Source organism: Nomascus leucogenys, chromosome 6 (genome assembly GCF_006542625.1).
Source record: "Nomascus leucogenys isolate Asia chromosome 6, Asia_NLE_v1, whole genome shotgun sequence".
In the NCBI taxonomy this organism is placed as follows: Eukaryota; Metazoa; Chordata; class Mammalia; order Primates; family Hylobatidae; genus Nomascus; species Nomascus leucogenys.
In genome coordinates, this window is record NC_044386.1 from 37,616,787 (window position 1) to 37,639,471 (window position 22,685).

The window sequence follows — 22,685 nt, forward strand, 5'->3', positions numbered from 1 at the left end:
ACAAACAAACCTCTAGTAGTTTCAAACTTTGGCAGTTTCTTCACCTCTCTCAGCATTCACAGAATTGAAGTTAGAAACTTGCTCTAAATTAGGCTCCTGCTTAAGGGAATATTGTGGCTGATTTGATCTATCTAGACCATTCAAAGCTTCTCCATATTAGCAATAAAGCTGTTTTTGCTTTCTTATCATTTGTGTGTTTACTGAAGTAGCACTTTCAATTTCATTGAAGAACTTTTCCTTTGTATTCACCACTTGACTGTTTGGTGCAAGAGGCCTAGCTTTCAGCCTGTATTGGCTTTCGACAGGTCTTTCTAAAATCATTTCCAGCTTTTGATTTAAAATGAGAGATGTGTAACTCTTCCTTTCACCTGGACACTTAGAGGGCATTGTAGGATTAACTGGCCTAATTTCAATATTGCTGTGTCTCAGGAAATAGGGAGACCCAAGGAGAAGAAGAGAGATGGGAATAGCCAGTTGGTGGTACAGCATTCAAAACACACATTTATTGATTAAGTTCATATGGTCATGGTTCATGGCACCCCAAAACGATTACAATTGTTAACACCAAAGATCGATTACAGATCACCATAACAGATACAGTAATAATTAAAAAGTCTGAAATATTTCAAGAATTACCAAAATGAGGCCGGGCGCGGTGGCTCACGCCTGTAATCCCAGCACTTTGGGAGGCCGAGGCGGGCGGATCACCTGAGGTCAGGAGTTCGAGACCAGCCTCAACATGGAGAACCCTCGTCTCTACTAAAAATACAAAATTAGCCGGGCGTGGTGGTGCACGCCTGTAATTCCAGCTACTCTGGAGGCTGAGGCAGGAGAATTGCTTGAACCCGGGAGGCAGAGGTTGCGGTGAGCCAAGATCGCGCCATTGCACTCTAGCCTGGGCAACAAGAGCAAAACTCCGTCTCAAAAAAAAAAAAAAAAAAAAAAAGAATTACCAAAATGTAGCACAGAGACATTAACTGCACACATGCTATTGGACAAATAGCACAAAAAGACTTGCTGGACACAGGGTTACCGTGCACTTGCAATGTGCAAAAACACAGTATCTATGAAGTGCAATAAAGTGAAGCACAATAAAATTATCCCTGTAATCACCAGAAGGAAGGTGAGAAAAAAAGTGAGGGTGGCTGTGAGGTCATTCACATGGAAAGACCTATGGTAATGGCAGAATTTGGAGGGGTAAGAAAATTGTGAGTCGTATGTCTGAGTTCTTAATGAATATGAGAGAGTGCCAATAAATCACAGCAATCAAGAAATATACAGGCTGGGCTGGGCGCAGTGGCTCACACCTGTAATCCCAGCACTTTGAGAGGCAGAGGCGGGCGGATCACCTGAGGTCAGGAGTTCAAGACAAGCCTGGCCAACATGGTGAAACCCCATCTCTACTAAAAATACAAAAAGTAGCCGGGCATGGTGGCGCATGCCTGTAATCCCAGCTACTCAGGAGGCTAAGGCAGGAGAATCGCTGGAACTTGGGAGGTAGAAGTTGCAGTGAGCCGAGATTGCACCATTGCACTCCAGCCTGGGCGACACGAGCAAAACTCCATCTCAAAAAAAAAGAAAGAAAGAAAGATACAGGCTGATATAGGTGAACCACAAGCTTTCCACAGGAACTGAGATTTTTTTTAAAATCTGGAGGACTAATGGATTATAAACTTTGCTGGGGAATAAGGACAATGCAAACTCTCTCCCCAGGCCGATCATAATATAGGAGAATGAGCTTCCCATGTTTGAAAATGACTGTAAGTATTGTAGGAGAAGATGGCTGAAAACCGAAGTGTGGATACTATGGAATGGAAGTTAAAAGGCACACAGTGAGGACAACCTGAGAAAATACAGATCATTAGAAAAGACTCACAAGATATCAGTGTAAGACAAGATAAAAAGAAGTCTTGTATTTATGATTATCCCTAATGGTAACAAGAATGATGACCACGTTTTCCGGTTTCAAGATTCCAAATGAAACTTTCTTTATTCATAAGGTGAGGCACCAGGCACTGTGGGAACCCTACCAATACTAATGGAAACCTAGTGTGTTTACTGGAGGTAAATTACAATAAAAATCATTGATCAAAAGAAAAAAAAGTAAAAAAAAATCATTGATCAGATCTGTAGATTATATGAGGGGCTGTGATAGGGTGGGAAGGAAAGGAAAGTGAGAAACAGACCCACACATTTTTTAAAATTAATAGGTCATTCAGACTCCGATTACCCTCCCCATCTTCCAACCCAAACCACTGTTATAAATGCTGAGGACAAGTATAAGTTAAGGCCCAAGGTGGTGGTTCTCAATCATATGTGAAAAAACCACGCCACTGTTGCCTGAGGTGTTTGAGCCATCTCCTCCACAGACCCCTTGAGACCTTCTAGAGATCAGAGGCTGCAGAGGTCAGGACAGACTGAGGTTATGAGAGTGTGGGAGGCCTGATGCCACTAGCAATTGACAAGTTTAACCTGAAAGAGGCAGACAAAAATACATTCCTCTCAGACAAAAAGAGGAGTTAATATTGAGTGAAACATACAGGCAAGTTCAGGGATGGAGGGAAAGGAAAATGAGGAATTTCATGCCCCAAGCTTCACATTTCTCCAGCAAACAGCGGCTAGTCATCTGCTCAAAGTAAAAGGAAAATAACAGATGTGAGTTCTTGAGAAAAAGGGAAAAGATCTAAAATAGTCACTGTGGAGATAAGGAAAAGCAACAAAGGAAAAACAGAGATACCAAACAGTAGTATCAAGGGCCCACTACCGTGTAAAAGCATGAATCTGTTATCAAGGCCATTAGCAAAGTTTTATATTTTCTTGAAAAGTGTCTGGAAACAACAGAGTACAGTCAATTTCAATACACGATATGTGCTACAAGAGAGTAAACAAAGGATGCCATGACATCAGAGAAGGGACACACTTGAGGCTTTCTGGAGAACTTAAGCTTTGAAGAAAATTTAGCCAGGCTTAAAAAGGTATGTGAATCCTAGAACATGCAAAGCACTTTCTGGATTGGAAAATTTAACACTCCCGGTTATTTCAGATATCTTAAGCCGTACGAGTTTATTGTTCCTCTATGACTATCTGAACATGAAATTAAAACTTCTTATGAAGGAGGCTTTCCTGAGTCTAGTTAGAAGCACGAGGCGCCAACATCCTAGACTTAACATTTTTTTACCAGAGTAAGAAACCGTGAGAGTAAACCACAATCACACCGCTTTCATGTTAAACTCGTGAAACCAGACAAATTCAACCTTTTATACAGGATTATATTTCAGGAGTGGCATAACGATTCTAAACAACGACGCTGTATTCTAAATTCCTGTACTGTTAAAATGATCCCTATAGTAGGCGCTCAATAACTGTTGACGGCTTGACATTTACCCAGCCTCCAGAGAGGGCTTGTCTTGAGTGTGTCTGAGGATGCAGCACCCAAAGGGAAAAACCACTACATGAGCAAGATCAGGAAATCACAACAGCATCCTTCTGGGTAAACGGAGGTATTCGGAGGTGAGGAATCCAAGAAACGATTTACCCAAAAACGCCACCGCAAGAGAAAAACGAGTATTAGTGACTTTCCCTTCATCGGTCAACAATAATAAAAATGCTCAGAAAGGCTGCCCCGGACGTCACCTGCGCGTTTACGGACCGCCCCGGGCCGCAGACACCTCTCCAGCGGGGGCGGCCGGCTGGTCCCGCCCGTCCCACCGCGCAGGGAAGGTTGCGGCCGCGCAGCTCGGCGAAGGTGCCACGGCGGGCCCGACCCCCAGACTCGCTTGTCCCTGGAGACCAACCCTAGCGACCAGGCTCTGCCGGATCCCGTCGGGTTTCAACTCCTATTCCGAAGGTCCTTTCTCCCCTAATCACAGCACCCACTCGCCTCTTTTTCCTCCTCTTCCTCAGCTTCCATCGCCGACCGGGCACCCCCAGTTACCTGATAACGGTTCCCAAGGCCCCGTGTTTACATTCTTTCCCACTGGAAGCAGAAATTATCACGCCCAAATTCCTACCTGCCTGCCCTGGATCCCTGGTTTCCTAAGAAACGGGTTTGGCCCACCCCTGGGCGTTCGAACAGTCCACACAAGCGGGCAAAGGAAAGACGACTCAGTCTTTCCCCTCCGCCAATCCCTTCTCCGGGACCACAAATCCCAGAAGTCACCGCGGCCGCCCCCAATGCATGACCTTCTGGGATTTGTAGTAGTTAGGGCCACGCGGCTGGGCGCGCCCTCTAGCAGCAGCCCTGAGTGACCGCAGCGCACGAGCGCGGGAAAATGAGGCTGCGCGGGCTGAGGAGCGCACCGAGAGGAGCCTCCCCCGCGGTACTGCGCAGCGTGGCGTCCCGTCAGTGGGGAACAAGGTGAGGGGAAAACTATTTTACGGGATTCAAAGGATTAGGATATGCTCCTGCCCGGAGGGGTTTACAGCCTAGCTGATGAGGTCGGCCAGACGCAGAGAACAGAGAGGCAGAACTCAGTTATAAAGGGCTCGAGGCGGCCGGGCGGGGAGGCTAGTCAGGGAGGCTCGAGGCTTAACTGCAGGCTTCACGTGAAAGTGACAAGTGAGTTGGACCCGGAAGGCAGAATTACGGCCTGAACGTAGCTGTGCATCGCGTCTTGAAAATAAACGAGCACATGTAACAAAGGTAATCAAGATTGTTAATTTATCCAACTCTCCTGCCCAAAAGAAGACTCTAATTTGGAATTCATACTTTCTCAGCCTCAGCACCATTAACATCTCAAACTGGATAATGCTTTGTTGGGGGACGGGGTGTCCTGTGCATTGTAGGGTGCTTAGCAGCATCTCTGGTCTCTGTCCACGGGATGTCACCACCAGTCAATTGTGACAGCCAATGGTTTCCCCAGACAGTGAAATTTCCCCTGTAAGAAAAACCATCCCTTCCACCCTGCCTCGTTGAGAACCACTGATGTCGACCAGCGATTGTCCTGAGGGTCACCGACACCCTTTCAAAGCCAAAATTATTTTCATACTAATATGAAGACGTGATTTGCCCTTTGCACAATGCTGACGTTTGCACTGATGGTGGAAAAGCAATGGTAGGTCAAGGTGCTGGCACCTCCACAGGAATTACAGTAATGACACCAAACCGTACTGGAGCTCTTCACCACCACACGCTCACAGTAAGAAAAATGGGCTGGGTGCGGTGATTCACGCCTGTAATCTTAGCTCTTTGGGAGGTCAGAAGTTCGAGACCAGCCTGGCCAACATGGCGAAACCCCGTCTCTACCAAAAACACAAAAACTAGCCAGGCCTGGCGGCGCGCACCCGAATCCCAACTACTCGGGAGGCTGGGGTGGGAGGATCCCTTGAGCCTGGGAGGTCGAGGCTGCAGTGAGCCAAGGTCATGCCACTGCATTCCAGCGTGGATGATAGAGCGAGGCCTGGTCTCAAAAACAAACAAAAAAAAAATGGAAAAATGAATGCTGTCACCAGAGAATATCCCCGAGGAAGTTGTAAAAGTTACTTTATTATAACCACCCCGACACTTAATATTCTTTGTAAAAACTTGGAAGTCCTCACAAAGTACTTCCGCTGCATATTGAAGTATGATGTATCAAAGAAGAGCTATTGTGAGATGGCATTATAAACTGAAGTAAATACTTTTTTTTCTTGGAACACAAAGATATTTACTGAGTGACAAACCGGTTATTCAGATTTGGGTATTTGACAAACCTTTCTTGAAAATGAACAAAGGGAATCTGTAACTTCAAGAAAAACAAGGAAAGGGAAAGAGGAAGGGGAAAGGAAAGGAAAAAAGAGAGAAATAGGGAGGGAGGGAGGAAAGAAAAAAATCGAGTTTGTTGTCAATGATAAAATTCAAGATTTTAGGCAAAAAAATATGATTTTGGAAAAATGGTATTCACCATAATGATCTTGGCAGCTTCCCAGTATCTCCAGAATTTTCTGATATAAGTGATGATCAGTTGTGACTTTTATTTACATTGTTTGCTTAAATACATCAATATTTGTGCAGGCTGCATAAGTGAACCAGTAGTATTTGAAAACAATCAATGCATGACTGCAGTAGCCAGCCTCCAAGATGGCATTCACTCCTGGCATTCACATCCTTATGCAATGCCTTCCTACATTGTACCAGGGTTGGTCTGTGTTACCTACAGAAGAGGGCAGAAGTGACCGTTTATCACTTCTGATATTAATTATAAAAGACACTAAGGTGGTGGCAATGTTTCTTAATCTGCCTAGAAGTTTACATGGTCATGTTTCCTGTGTACCTGAAACACTGAAAATTCCTAAGATTCATAAGATTTATCTTATGGTCACATTCATAGTGTCATTAGTTCATAGTAGCCATAAGAAGGAATAGAGTTTGCAGAGTGAGTAAATGGTACTTGAAGCTGTGCCCCCTGCCTAGGGGTCTTTGCTAAATCTCTCAAGTAACCTAACCCTGATCTCCTCTACTGTGTTTAAGGGTAGCTCTCACTAAGTTTTTATGCTTCACCCACCACTTCTCTACTAACTCTGACTGGTCTACGATCTTGATTCACCTAACATATTTAATACATGTCTTATGCTGTCTTTTTAAGACAACATGATCATGTTCCAAAATCCTTTAAATTTATCATAATTTATTGGCATTTACAGTAAATAGAACAGTTTATTTACAATAAATAAGATTTCAAAATTTCTGATTTGTCAAGCAAGAATTTCTTGGACAATTCTTGTACAGCCAAGGTAAATACCTACAGCAATTTATACATTCCCTAAAAAAACCTTATATACTATTCATAACACTCTTTAGCAGTTTTCTTTTGTTGTTTTAAAGATAAGTGTGTCAACAATCTAGCACAAGCCCCTGCCTGATCATGCCATATGGATACAATATTTAATATTAATTGAATTCTAACAGTAGTAGGATTCTAACCAAATCAACTGTTAGCAACTGATAAATGGTAGTTGCTTTGGCTTTTATTGTATCTATCATGTTTTGTTCAAGTGGTTGGTTTTTAGATGAAATCAAGACTCATGTAGTCGAGATAAGTTTGAAAACTTAAATGTGGTCAGGCACTATTATATTTCTAGGTACTTTTGTTGTTGTTGTTTTGGTGGGGTGTTTTTGAGACAGAGTCTTGCTCTGTTGCCCAGACTGGTAGTGCAGTGGCATGATCTCGGCTCATTGCAACCTCCACCTCCCAGGTTCAAGCCATTCTCGTGCCTCAGCCTCCCGAGTAGGTGGGACTACAGGCGCCCGCCACCACACCCAGCCAATTTTTGTGTTTTTAGTAGAGACGGGGTTTCACCATGTTGGCCAGGCTGGTCTTGAACTCCTGACCTCAGGTGATCCACCCACCTCGGCCTCCCAGAGGGCTAGGATTACAGGTGTGAGCCACTGCACTTGGCCGGTACATTGTTAAAAAGAAAGGTGCACAGATACTTAGCTTTTTTTTTTTCCACTGAGTTTTCCCAGAGGTTAAAAAACATAAGTACATTGTAACAGATGATAAATGGAGTTTTTCTTTATTATATCATATTTCTAAATCAAGGAAGTTGAAATTATATACTTAAATATACTCTGGTCAAAATATACATGAACCACAAATATTAACTTCTGTCTACCAACAATTTACAGTTACGTTGTATGTGGAATTTCATTCTTGTCAGAACTCACAATGGAAATAAAATTTCTATTATGGGTGGGAAGATGAGGGAAAGAATTAAGGGGAAAAAATTTGGACAGCACACACTTCTTTCATTCCAAAGGTGCCAGCCAAAACACAGATGCATGGAGTTCCACATCCAGCCCCAGGCTACCAAGCATTAATTCAATGTGAATGGTGTCACTACAACATCAAAAAGAGCAGTGCTAGGCAGAGGATTTTGTATAAAATCATCTAAAACTCTGAAAAACTACAAAAGCACCTCAAGAAAAAAATTAGGTAAAAGCAATGGAGTTTATTTCAGTGAAATTATTTTAAATTAGATATGATATATTAAGCTCCCATATGCCCCAACCTGGTAAAAAAGTTCCTCTCTGTGAGAAATCAATTATTTTAATGGCAAAATTTTTACATATCAGTAAAATCTGTTATATTTAAAACTATGTATACAGTACATTTCTGGCAAAAAACCTTATACATCTTTCAGTTGTCAAGACAAAGTAAAAATATGGTTGCATAAAGTCACAAAAAATATAAATTGCTGAAAAGATAATAAAAAAAGATTAAAAATCATTTGCATTGCTTCCCTTACCTCTTCAATATTAGTAACAATTTGCAAACAACAAAAAATTGTGAAAATTCCGTTGCAACCTTGACACACTTAACCAAAGGTTGTCATTTCAAATATCCTAGCTTAAAAAAGAATTTACTGCAATTGTCTGTGCATTTGTCATACTATTTATAGAAGTGCAATATTTAAATATTTTCAAAATAAAACGCAGTAACTAAAATGAATCACAATAACTTATAAGAGAAGCAAAGTTTACAAAATTAACAATTTTTAGAAGGTCCTATTTAATTGGTTCCTCCTTTTCTTCCCGCCTACCCACAACAGTTTATATAGCGCCATTACTTAATTCTATATACAAATTTGTAACTTTAAAAATACAGTCTTCTGTTAACATCAGGAACATTATGCTGCATTTAGAGACCCTAAGTAAAATTAGAATCCCCTAAAGAGAGGGCCACATAACAAGTAAATACAGTTTTGAACTCATATTTAAATGGAACTTCTATTATTTGTACAGCTTTCAAATTAGAAGTTGAATAGAACAAGCCCTGGACAAAAAGCAGCAAGATTTTTCTTTTGAATTCAGTGCATGATTCTAGAAGTGCTTGAGTCAAATCTACTAGAGTCACCATTTATGCAAGCTATCATGACATTTGAGTTCATTATCATCTGGTTACATAAGTGCTCACTGGATTTGCCAAAAATAATCCTAAAATATGATTCTTAAAATACAAAAAATATAGCTCTGTTGCAATGGGAAAATGATTAATACAAAAAAATCAATTTAAGTTAACATAGGCAAACATATAAATGATACAATATTATCATATGCGATACCAATTTTATCTGAGGTGACTAAATCTTCATTTACATCTATTGTGTGATCCAATTATTAAGAATGACAAAAAGAAAATATCAATGTAAATCAGAAATCTTAGGAAAATCCAATATCTTTAAAAAGTAATTTAAGCCCAAAACAAATGTGACCACGTATTAATAGAATTGATTTGTTCCATATTTTATCAAAATAATAATAATGTTATATCCAACTAAAGAGTTATAACCAAGTGTCATACGTAAACTTTAATTGGATCCTAGCTTGAAATAATCAGCTATAAAGAAATTTGGAGTTAACTTCAGAAATTTAAATATGGCTTGATTAGATGATATTGGGGAATTATTACTTTTACAATGGTATTACGGATTTTTAGGAGAATGTCATTATCTGTAGGAGATACTTGAAGTATTTTCACGGTGTTAAGTATGTCTGTAACATCCAAATGGTTCAGGGGGGAAAAAAGCATATATACATACACACACAAACACATATATGCATATATATGCATAACTAGCTGTATCTATACATATATAGGTGTAGAGAAAACAAATGACAAAACATTAACAACTGCTGAATCTAAATGGTAGATAGACATGTGCTTACCGAACAGTTTTTCAATTTTTCTGTTTTTAAAAATGTTCATGATAAAATTTGGGGGGGAAGTCATATCAGAGCACTTAAAGTTTGTAAGAGATAGTTTTCTATGCACTGAATCAATTTAAAAGATACATAATCAAATAACTAGCAATGTTTGCATATACTCAGTAATGACTGACATGAGCCAGAGGAATTTGTGAAATTGGCAAAAATAATATGATTTATTTACAGTATATGCAACTCAGCTCTTGTAACAAAAAGAACATTTTGTGTACAGAATATCGTGGGAATATTTTAAGATTAAAATTAGTGCTAGAGTATCTGAATATATAAATTCTGTGTTTTTGGACTTGTAAAGCTAAAATGAAATTTAAATTAGGTCTGGTATCTGATATGACTTACCATACACTACAGAATTTTAAAAGGGGGATATGGAGGCCGGGTGCAGTGGCTCACGCCTGTAATCCCACCACTTTGGGAAGCTGAGGTGGTGGATCACGCGGTCAGGAGTTCGAGACCAGCCTGGCCAACATAGTGAAACCCCATCTCTACTAAAAATACGAAAAATTAGCCGGGTGTGGTGGCACGCGCCTGTAGTTCCAGCTACTCAGGAAGCTGAGGCGGGAGAATCACTTGAACCCGGGAGGCGGAGGTTGCAGTGAGCTGAGACCATGCCATTGCATTCCAGCCTGGGTAACAGACTGAGACTGTCTCAAAAAAACAAAGAGGGAGGGATATGGAAGAAGTTATCCAGACTATTACTACTGCTGGAAGATACTAGCTATTTAAGAAGTTAAGGAGCCCAGAAAACAAAATCACCTATAAAGGTCTTGAGAATTCCAGGCAAATATTTATTGAATAAATTTATGAAGCAAATATATAACACGTAATAATATATGAAGGCCTTTATGTAAATTAATATTTTCAAAGCCCTGTGTACACTAAATATAAAATAGCCAAAAATCAAGTAAGCCTGAGAGACCTATAATTCACTGTGTATATTATGCTATATACATACTGCACAATGAACAACAAAATGATCTTAATTCATTTCTGCATATTAGGCTTTTAACTATAAATCATGTTCCAATCCCTGTGCAAACTGCATTCCAAAACGCCAGCCCTCGGTTATAATTATGTATAACTTGATTACAAATGGAAGCATTTGGCTGTGACTTATTATGCATGCTTATTGCTGCAAAAGAAATAAGCAAAGTTTTCTGTTTATTGTGCAAGAATTTTAATTAGATTTGCACACATCTCAAAAAATTCTATTGTGTGACTTCCAGGTCTTGGAGTTAGGTCAACAGGAGAAGAGTCAAGTGAGGTCACAGATGAGGTAAGAGAAACTTCTGAGGATTTTCCTTGAGCCTCAGCATCTGAATCACTCCTTTGGCAAGATCGATAGTTGCTAACTGATCCCGATCTCTGTGGAGTAGCAGTCCCTGATTTGGCTTCTGTAATTTCATCTGGGTAAAAAGAATTTCAATTTATTATAGTCTATGACCTTCTCCCAAAAATTTTTGTAACAGTATTGAATTTGCTTCTTTAAGTGGGGCTGCTGGCCAGCTATCAAGAGCACGTTTATTCTAAATACCTTCTAAAATAGTCAATGAGCCTGTATTAAACTATTCACCTTTTTTACATACAGTATGTATTCTCAAGATAGCTAATCAAAGTTGGGTACAGTATAGCTACTCATCAGTTGCAATCCAATGTTAAGAGCCCAGTAAACCAACAATCTAGGGATTAATAAATATTATTCTATAGCAATAAAAAGTAATCCCTCTATATTAAAATCATGGAATCAATGCACTTAAAATTTGGAAGGTATACTGGAAACCATCTCATCCAACCCCTCACTTTATTGATAAGAAAACAAACCCAGAGAAGTGACTTGCCCAAGGTAACAAATGAACAAAAAAGTTAAGTCTAGAACCCAACTCTCCTAACTCTCAGCTCAGTGCTTTTTACTTTCCACTTTCCCTTCATATTTCATTTAGTATTTCATAAAAGAGCAATAATTCCAATGAATAAAAATCGAAGAAAAACTAAGGTTGGGAACACAATACAAAAACAAAAATGGGCATTCAATTGGTATACCCCAGTACTAGTAAATCTAAGGTTGCAAATTTGATCCAAATACAAGAAAAATAAAACTCATTCCATATTTCAGACCGCATTAGTATATGTTAGCAGATACATACTATATGGACCTAAAGATAACCAGACACACTGGTTTGGCCAACATATCATGGCTCAAACCTGTGTCTTTCTGCTACTATGTGTGTACTATCCTTGAATTTATAAAGAAGAAAAAAATTCAAAGGTGAACCTCATCTAATAATTCTATGCAACCTTCCATAAGCAAAGGTGATACTATATATATATATTTTAATATTTTGTAAAGACAGAGTCTCAGTATGTTGCTAAGGCTGGTCTCAAATACCTGGGCTCAAGCGATCCTCCCACCTCAGCCTCCCAAAGTGCTGGGCTGTTTACAGGCTTAAGCCACCACACCTACGCTCAACAGTGTAGCTTAATGCAATTGAATTGGCAAATGAAGAACTGCCATAACTTCATTCTTAATTGAAAACTTATTTAATAATAAATAAAAGCTTACAGAAGAGTCAATATTTATTTCTAAATAAAACATTGTCTCTTATCAAAATGAACTACACCAAAAAAACAAATGCAGGAGAAAACTATCACCTTAGGATCAGACTACACCTGGCTTTAAGGATTTTACAAGATGATAATCTTAAAAGGACAATATGCTATAAGATTACAAGAATAATAAGATTCATAAATGTTAATATTGCAAAGGCACAAGAAGTCACATTTTTTATTCCTTTGCAGTTGAATTACTAGGAACAAGTCAAGAAGCCTCAAAAGAATCAAAGAGTAAAATACCAAGTTAGTAACAAGGTCTAATCTATGCTGTTTTGTGTGATGTACATACCATCAATACTACGGAAATCCAGTAGATAAGTTCTACTATCCACTTGGTATAACTGTAGACTCATTTTGGAGTAAGTGCTTGTCACAGGATTCTTCCTTCGTACACGCAAATAATATGGGTTTACAACCTAGCACATGGTATAACAAAAACCAAGTCAAAAGTAATTCTTCTATAAAACATTTTATAGACTATGGGTTTACCAAATATGCTAATAATCAAAATGTTCTTTCTTTCTTACCTTCCATTCATAATCCAATTGTTTAATTGCTCTACATACTTCTGCCATAATATCATTTGGTCGACTTTGACTTCTAATTCCTAAATGCCATTTTGCTTTCCTTACACCTTGGTGTTTGGATTTCTGTGGATTTAATTCATCAAGGGTATGGCGTGCCCTTGGTGTTTCAGCAACCAAGAATGGTACTCTTTCAGGATGGGGCCGAGTCAGGTGATGATCATCAAGAAAAGAATCAGGTGGGCTTGTCGCCAAATAGAAATCTTTGGCTTCATTCATTATTCTCCTGTTATCTATTATGAGATGGTAGGCAACTGCCAAAGGATCCTGGTGATTTCTGTTATAAAGACAGCTGAGAACTTCCTCTTCTGAGCACTCAAACTTTTCACATACTTCTTTTAAGGCTTCATCGTCAATCATGGTTGAACTATATGATGGATCCTCAGGAAAGAGATATTTTGGAAGGTCCTGTTTAAACCATTCATGTTCCCTGAGAGAAAAATGGCAGGATCAGGAGAAGGACTTTGAAGAGAGCTGAGACTGAAAGTAACAGTTTAAGGAGTTTAGAATATGACCTAATTTATATTTATATTCATACTGTATTATTGTCACCTTTTGCACTGAAATTTTCCTCTTCTAGCTCGCACTTCATTGTGTATGTTGAGGGAAATGCTCCAATCTCCCTCCAGTTTTAAGAGGGAGAATGTATTGATACAGCAATGGGGGGAAAAAAGTTATGGGACAAATGACAATGACAAACAATGAAAAGAACAGCTTATTTCCAGCTTAGAAAGAGAACATATTAGGTAGCTTCATTATAATACTCTTTTGATATAATGTTAAGTGAAAATAATATAACAACAAGAAAAATAGTAGACAACTATTGAGTACTTACTATGTGCTAAGTTTTATGCTAAACACTTCATATACACTATCTCCCCTCATCATCGAAACAATTATATGAAGATAATATCTCTTTGTTTTAAATGAAGGAACTGAGGTTAAAAAAAAAAAAACATCAAGGAACATGCTCAAGGTCACAAAGACAGTTAAGTGACAGAACCAGGATTACAACCCAGTTCTGTGTGACTGGAAAGGCCATGCCCTGAATGATTTCCTATTCTAATTCCCTAACTTCACATATTTAAGAATATGTTTGACCTGAACTATGTCACTTTGCTAAAACTAAATAAAATCCAGAGAGGAAAAAAAAAAAAAAAAAAAAAAAGAACAATGTCTTCTGGGTCATGGGATTAAAGATAATTTTCTATTCTCTATTGTTGTTGGTGTTTTTCTAAGTCTTTTCAATTGTCATGTATTATATTTTAATTGGAAGAAAATAGGTAAAATACAAGCAAAAACATTTCTTACCTAGATATCTTAAAATATAAATTTTAGAGAATGATTTGTCCTTTCCCTTTGGTGATAAAATCATGCCCTGCCATTCATGGTCTCTTTTTTAGCTAGTCTAAAACATGTGTAGTAAGTGGAAAGTAATCAAGCTTCAAGTTCCACATATAATCTTTCCTTCTTCTTCATTATACTAATGCTTTCGTATTTACTATTCCCAGATCTATATCTGATTTCTTTCTTCCTTCTCAGATAAATGTGCAGTCTAGCCATTAGAAGACCAAAAGAGACCAAAATTTCCATAGGAGGAAAAAAAAAAAGAAACAAAGCTTGCAATAAAATTGTTTAAGTCTTCATCAGAAATGGCTCACCCAAATTTGAGAAGAAAATGTGTCATCATCATTTTTGTCTAATTTATACTATTAGGTTGAACCAGATGAAACTGGTAATACTGACTTTTACCTACAAAACAGGAATTCTGCATGTAATTCAATGTATACTACCAGGAAAAACATGTCAATTAAATCTCATTACTTGGGATTAAAAAAAGAAAAAAAAATGCATTAATTCGTGAGATAAGAAATCAAACAGCAACCCACAAATTTACTACTGAAAAGTATTAATTCTAATGCCAGGCATACTGGCTCACACCTGTAATCCCCACACTGGGAGGGAAAGGCACAAGGATCACTTGAGGCCAGGAGTTCAAGACCAGCCTGGGCAAAAATAGCAAGACCCTGTCACTACAAACAAAAACAAAAAACAAAACAATAACAACAAAAAACAGCCAGGCACGATGGTGGATGCCTGTAGTCTCAACTACTAGGGAGGCTAAAGTGGGAGGATTACTTGACCCAGGAGTTACTGGCTACAGTGAGCTATGATCACACCACTGCACTCCAGGCTGGGTGACAGAGCAAGACCTTGTCTCAAAAAAAATAAATAAATAAAAATAAAAGATATACGTACATATGGGGCCTCGCTATGTTACCCAGGCTGGTCTCAAACTCCTGAGCTCACATGATCCTCTTTCCTCAGCCTCCTAAAGTGCTGGAATTACAGGTGTGAGCCACAGCACCAGTTTTTCATTAGCTTTTTTGTTAATTTAAAAAGTAATATGATGTTCACTGTAAAAACTTCAAAACAAAGATGTGTAAGTAAAAAGTGAAAGCCCTCCCTCTTACTAATCTTACTTCCCTAAGGTAACCAGTTTGCTATGTATTTCTAATAACAAAATAAAATAAATGTGTCTATACACTCTATTTTTTTCACATAAAAACAGGATTACACTGTATATTCTGTTCTGCAACTTTTTTTTTCACATAACTTTTATCATGGATACTATTAGATCTGATAACTTCCAAACTGCTTTATTACCTGATATCTTTGATTGTGGCCCTCTTCATGGGATCCACCTGCAGCATATGTTTCAAAAGGCTAATCACAGAAGGATTTAAATATTGAGGGGTATAGAAGATCCCATCACATATCTTCTTAAAAAGAGTTGGCACATGGTCATCATCAAATGGAAGGGTTCCACATAATAAAGCATAGAGAATAACCCCACTGCTCCATATGTCTACCTCTGGGCCTGCATACAATCTGTAACAGGAAATAACAATTGGATTAAAGAATCATTTTAACCTAAGAATCAGTTAATCAAAAACTTCAAATATGGATATTTCATAAAGAATTCATAAGCAGAATATGGTTTTTATAGCCACTACTACATGTTACACATAACGTTAATTCCATCAGTATTATCTTTGAAAACAAACGTCAAGAAGTTTTGTAAATTACACACCATAGCTAAAATTCTGTTCTACTATTTACTATGGCCCTGATGGGATCTAACAATAGGGCCAAATCTTGAACAAACATATCACTATTCAATTTAAAACCATTGGTTTTTGTTACAGAGGAGAGATTAAGTGACATTTCATCAACTGAGAATGTTCTTTAGTAATGGACTCTGATCCCACAATCCCAATAACACAAGACCCCTTACACCAAGGTGGAAGGATCCTGAGGCTGTGAAACAAAGCCAGGCAAATTGGTTCACAGAGTTTTAAAATCCCATCTGCAGTGCATTGTACTCAAGTGCCTTAACTGGCTGCAGACTAGTTAGATCACCCATTCAAAGTCTGGATTCAGGAAAAGGATTTCTTTAAATTTATGTACTGCTGAACTGATCGATAAATATTATTTTGAAAGTAAAAGTTCTCATACACCAAGAGCTTGAAGAAAGACTTTATCCAAACTAGAAAAATTAAATTTCAGTAATAGCCCATTGCATATATGCACAGTTATAACATTTCTTTTTATTTCTTTAAATAACACTTTCCACAGTCTCCATGTCCTGAATTGTTTTATTCCTAAAAGAATTAAGACAAACAACACAATTTTTAAAAAAAATTTTTAAATAATTTTTGACATTAAGTTAATATTTAAAAAAAAGATGAAACTTGACAAATCTAAAATTAGGTACTCCTGCCTTACAGCTGTATTTTTACACAAATCTCATTTCTTTGAGCAGTCTAGGCCAACAAGCTTATAAAAATGGAAAGAAAATACTACAGTATTTCTGCATTGAGTTAATCAAGATGCAAAACATTCACACAAATAAGTATGGTTTGGGTGAAAAGTTATTAAAAGTTCATTATAAAAACTAGCAAACTTCAGCTTCTGTTTTCAATTTCAGTAGTATGGTGAAGGACAAAGAGTTATTCTTAAAAATATTAAATTCTCCTGTTTTCCAAACTATTCAAAAAGTGACACTGTACAAATATCTTCATGTTCTCAATGCTGGTAGTTAGTAAATTGAGAGGTTAAAATTCTTATAATATTGCAGTCTCTAAAAGGTTTAAAGAACAAAGATTCAACATAAATGAAGTCTAAAGATTACTTCAGCCCAATTCCCCAAGACGTTTTGTCATGAAACATAAAGGTACTACAAAATGCCATCTATGTAAAAAATTAAAGCTACACATTACATGTTTAACTTTTCCTCTAAGTAAATAGTAATCTTTTTCTAACTACTAGATATTTCTGTATTATTCAAGTTTCCAGTGTCTTACCTACTTTTTAAACACCCTAGTTTTAAACTTCCCATTTCTTCCACCTGGGAAAAAAATTAACGTACTCTCTTCTAACAACTTTAATATAATGTTGACTTGTAGTCCTTAACCCTCATTCACACATAAATGTGGTTAAGAATAAGGCTTATATTTCTTTCCTTTCATTAGAATTAAATATGACACTATAGACTAACAAAATCTAGGAGAAAAAGACAATTTCAAATGTACTGAGGGCGGCAGGGTATCAAATACTACCTTCCTGAAATTACTTCTGGTGCAGCATAGTTGGGTGAGCCACAACTTGTTCTTAAAAATTCACCATCTGACATCATGTTTGAAAGACCTGAAAGTGCACAAAATCAGCTACTCAAAAGATTTCCCAAAGACAAAAATTAAAATCCCATTAAACAATAAAATCGAGTTTGCATTAAAATGATAAATCATCATTTTGTTATTTGCTTCAACAAAATCCTATGGTCTACTGTAGCCAAATATTCTGCCATTATGCCCTAAAATGTGTAATCTATTTCAACATTTAAAGTTAGTGCACTGTTAGAGTTTAATGCAAATATATTAAGCTGTTGGTTATTTTGCTTATTAGAAAAAACTTGGCATGTTTAAGTTTTATTAGTACAGAAATTACTAGGGAAAATAATCTATAACAGATGAATAGAAGGATTAAAATTCAAAGTTCCTATTAAGCCTGTTCTGATTCTTTAAAAACAACAACAACAAAAAAAACCAGTGATTTTGAATTTCAAAGTTCCCTCATAGTTTTACTCCAAAAAGAAACTGTTGCTCCCTCAAAAATGCACCCTATAAAAATAATCAACTGAGGAATAAGAAATCCAAATAATTTAGCCAATTACTATTTAAAAAAAAAAAAAAAAACACCAAAACCACCAGCTCAGGTTTGGTTGGCATTTTCCAGTTAATCTCTGAACATTTAAATAGATATAGTTATAGATATAGATACATAGATGTAGTCAAAACTGAGGAAAATTTTTATAAGAATGTTCTCTGGGCCAGACATGGTGGCTCACGCCTGTAATCCCAGCACTTTGGGAGGCCAAGACAGGCAGATCACTTCAGCTCAGGAGTTCGAGTCCAGCCTGGCCAACATAGTGATTCCCCATCTCTACCAAAAATACAAAAAAACATAGCTGTGCATGGTGGCCCGCATCTGTGGTCCCAGCTACTTGGGAGGCCAAGGTGGGAGAATTACTTGAGCCTGGAAGGCAGAGGTTGCAGTGAGCCGAGATCGTACCACTGCACTCCAGCCTGGGTGACAGAGTGAAACTCTGTCTCAAAACAAAAAAACAAACAAAAAAAAAAGTTATCTGATTTGAACTAAAACCAACCTAAAGAAAAGAACTGAAGAGATTCCTTTTTCTCTTAGGTTTAGTAGGGTCGATGGCAATTTATATAGGAAATACAGAAAAAATATTTTTTTTTTTTTTTTTTTGAGACCGTGTCTCATTCTGTCACCCAGGCCGGACAGGCGATCTCAACTCACTACAACCTTCACCTCCTGGGTTCCAGCAATTCTCCTGCCTCGGCCTCCAGGGTAGCAGGGACTATAGGTGTACACCACCATGCCCGGCTAATTTTGTATTTTTAGTAGAGATGGGGTTTCACCATGTTGGCCAGGCTGGTCTTGAACTCCTGACCTCAGGTGATCCACCCGCCTCGGCCTCCCAAAATGCTGGGATTACAGGCATAAGCCACCACGCCCAGCCAAAATAAATTCATTTTTAACAATCAAAATGTTCTTTAAACAAATTATAATTTACTATCATTTAAAACATTTTAAAATAATTTTTAAATAAATTTTTTTAATTAAAAAATTGTTTTAAATAATTTTAAATAATTAAATTCACATAGTTCACTTCTGGCTTTCAAAGTTTTAAATAATTCCATCCCACTCACTTTCCTTCTCCATACTTGATTCTTTTGAACATACTGGAAATAAAGCTGCTACCTTCTCTTTCACAAATAATACTCTTTTCAAATAGTCTCTCTAATGCTACCAACTTAAGTTGTTTAAAATTTAATTTTAAAGATATTTAAAGAGCCAGGTGCAGTGGTGCACACCTGTAATCCCAATACTTTGGGAGGCTGTGGCAGGAGGATCACTTGAGGCCAGGAGTTCAAGAGCAGCCTGGACAACATAGTGAGAACCCGTCTCCACAAAAAGACAAAACTTAGCCTGGCATGGTAGTGCATGCCTGCAGTCCCAGCTACTCAGGCGGCTGAGGCAGGAGGGTCACCTGGCCCAATAGTTTGGGGATACAGTGAGCTATGATCACGTCGCTGCCCTCCAGCCTGGGCGACAAAGCGAAACCCTGCCTCTATAAAATAATAGTAATAGTAATAAAGACATTTAAAGCTAAGAAAAGATGATTTCTTAGCTTTTCTTCTTTTTGTATGTTCACAGACAAAACAGAATACTTTGATATACTCAGTCTATTACTTTATATAATCTTTTACAGTTATCTGAAGAATTCTACATAGGTTCATTGAAACTATAAGAACATTAGAAATGAATGTTAAGAAACTATAAAATTATCCTTACCAAAATCAGCTATCTTTGCATTCATGTGTGCATCAAGCAGGACATTTTCAGGTTTCAAATCTCTATGGACCACCATATGCCTGTGACAATAATCCACACCAGAAAGGATCTGTTGGAACAGACGTCGACTTTCTTTTTCATCCAGCTAAGAAAAGTAGAGAGGCTTTTTAAAGGTGTGTCTTTCAAAGTAAATTGTCCTATCTATAATTCTCCAACCTATAAAATTGTCAAAATACATGAAAATCTTCCGAATGAACTTCACTTATAAGATACTTTTGACATGAGGAGGAGATACCTACAGCACAAAACAGAAATGCTAAGATGGTCTTGGAACCCAAATCAGTAACTCAAGTTTCTAATATTATCATTTGCATATGACTACATTGTAACAGCTTACCTTCCTCTATATCTCATGAGTTATTTCAAATAATTTCAATATCTACTTGAAATTTGGCATATTTCCTTTTATAAGCTGGAAATGTTAAATCTTTCATTCTTTTAACAAATATTTACTGAATACCTTCAACGTGCTATACATTGCTTTAGAGAGTCATTACACAGCAATGAATAAAACAAAGGCCCTAATCTAGTTGATGAAAATAGACAAATATAGTCTGAAGGAGTGATACTGTTTTTGAAGAAAAATAAAGCAAAATATGGGTGCAGTGAGTGATAGTGGGGTGGGGGATACTATTTTAGACCATGAGGAAGTAATATTTAAGCGCTATTCATAAACCAGCAAGCAACTATGTTGCTGTATGTCCTAAAATAGAAGACATTTTAACAAGAAACACCTTAATTCATGTAATAAAATATCATAGCATTTTATCTTTAATATGCTTGCTAAAAAAAAATCTTATGTAGCAACTACATTTTTGTTTTTGTTTGGTTTTTTTTGGGGGGAGGGTTAAATTTATCTATACTTTGAGACCCAGTCTCGTTCTTTCATCCAGGCTGGAGTGCAGTGGTGCCATCACGGCTCACTGCAGCCTCGACTTCCCTGGGCTCCAGCAATCCTCCCATCCCAGCCTTCTAAGTAGTTGGGACCACAGGCACATGCCACCATGCCCACTAATTTTTGTATTTCTGATAGAGACAGGACTTTGCCATGTTGCCCAGACTGGTCTCAAACTCCTGAGCTCAGGCAATCTACCGCCTCAGCATCCCAAAGTGGTGAGATTACAGGCATGTGCCACTGCATGCGGCCTGAAGTATTTTTTTTAAACTTCTCTATGTATCCATATATTCTTATCACTTTTTTCAACATAAGTGACAACCATTACTTGGACATGCGTGCTCCCAAGAAGTCATATTTAATAAATAAGCTATTAATCCTCTAGGCGAAGGACTCCAATATGCAATTCTCTAACATAGGTCACAAATTAGCATTCTAAAACCAGACATACACCTTAAAGGGCATGGATAATCTGGGAGAAAATACATATCAGTAATTTATTTTGAAAGAAGAAACTATTATAAGATACCGTTCCTCTAGAAAAATACTAATCCTTTAGCATTCTAATACTTTTATTTCTAGATTTGTAGGTTCATGGGGAAAAAAAAGAGTATCTGTTCAAATATGAAAAAATAGGAGAAAACGATTAAACAAAATATAAAAAGTAAAATAACTAGACAGGCTACAAAAATGAAAATTATACTGTATTAGTAACAAGTACAATTACAAAGGTTGGAGAAAGGGATGTCTATAAAGGAAGGTTAGAAAAGTCAAAATACATTTCCAATTAAACATAGCAGATTAAATCTTTTGTCTCCAACTCTTGAAACATCACTAAAATGACATCAGCAATAAAAGACGCATATAAAGACAAAAAGAACAAAAGAGACAGCAGTAATCAAGAGGAGTCACCAAGGACGACAATAGATAAACAGTAATAAAGACTAAGCCTACAAGAGAAAGCTGAAACCTATGCCTATAGGGGTAGAAACCAGTAAAAAATAAACATCTGCACACAAAGCCTGGGAAGCCTTAGAAATTGGAAACATAGGGAACTGCTCAAGGTAGAAGTCAGGGATGAGCTGAAAACAGGACAAGTGCTTGAAGTAAGAAGCTTTTAAACTCACCCATATTGGGGAGTAAGACCTATAATTTACTCTAGTAAGGCTGAACCAGCTCTGCTCTCAAGGACACCAAGGCAGGGATAAGGCATCCTAAGGAAAACATGGGGGCTAAGACGAAGTCAACATATTAACTAGTGAGACTTGCATCTCTTTTCCCCACTCAGCTCCTGCAGCACTGGTAGCTAAGCTAAGGCCTTTAAGGAAATGGGAAGGTTTCTTCTGGAGCAAATATCTGATCCAAGAAAACGTATTTGTTATTATTAGCATTTGGTATACAGTAATAAAATAGACAAGTCCCTACCTAGTCAAGCTATGAGAAAACCCAGCAATCAATAAGTCCTACCCACATGAGCCTGGCATTTAACACCCTATTCTTAAATATTTAGTGGACAGTCAAGAATCACCAAATATCTGAAGAAGGGCCATGCATCAAAGACAAAAATGAATAAAATGAATGCAGAGAGCACAGAAGGTACAGAACAAGACGGAACAGAGGAAAACTTTTTTTAAAATGCCAACCTCAGACTAGGTTATTACGTCTGTGAGGCAAATAACAGCAGACTAAAGAAATGAAAATTTCAGAAAATAAGAAGCTTTTGAAATAGAAAATATGGGTGCTGAAATTTTAATATTCAACTGGTAAAACTGAAGAAATACCCACAAGGTAAAACCAAGAAATAAACAACAACAGAAAAGATAAGAAAAAATATATCAATTGTGCCTGTTTCCCGTTTCTCCAGGCAGAATTTTTTTTTTTTTTTTTGGTA

General features: G+C 37.5%; 2 protein-coding genes across 6 annotated transcripts in view; both read right to left on the reverse strand.

Moving 5' to 3' along the window:
- The window catches only part of TTC33 (tetratricopeptide repeat domain 33), a 49,745-nt gene extending 45,589 nt beyond the window's left edge, over positions 1-4,156 (reverse strand). Inside the window, exon 1 of the mRNA XM_003274372.4 lies at positions 4,011-4,156. The gene's annotated coding sequence lies outside the window, so the exon portion shown is untranslated. The remainder of the gene's footprint in view (positions 1-4,010) is intronic.
- Positions 4,157-7,478: 3,322 nt separating this feature from the next.
- The window catches only part of PRKAA1 (protein kinase AMP-activated catalytic subunit alpha 1), a 39,402-nt gene continuing 24,195 nt past the window's right edge, over positions 7,479-22,685 (reverse strand). The window contains exons 4-9 of one of the 5 annotated variants that reach the window (XM_003274374.3): positions 19,840-19,984; positions 17,520-17,607; positions 15,565-15,789; positions 12,841-13,327; positions 12,603-12,729; positions 7,479-11,109 (exon numbers count right to left, since the gene is read on the reverse strand). In XM_003274374.3, the coding sequence (XP_003274422.1) occupies positions 10,865-11,109; positions 12,603-12,729; positions 12,841-13,327; positions 15,565-15,789; positions 17,520-17,607; positions 19,840-19,984 (1,317 nt within the window). In that variant the 3' untranslated portion in view covers positions 7,479-10,864. Of the gene's footprint in view, positions 11,110-12,602; positions 12,730-12,840; positions 13,328-13,449; positions 13,521-15,241; positions 15,324-15,564; positions 15,790-16,488; positions 17,042-17,519; positions 17,608-19,839; positions 19,985-22,685 lie in introns of those variants that run through there. The other 4 variants (XR_004030421.1, XM_030814013.1, XM_030814014.1 and 1 more) reach the window with 4 other exon arrangements.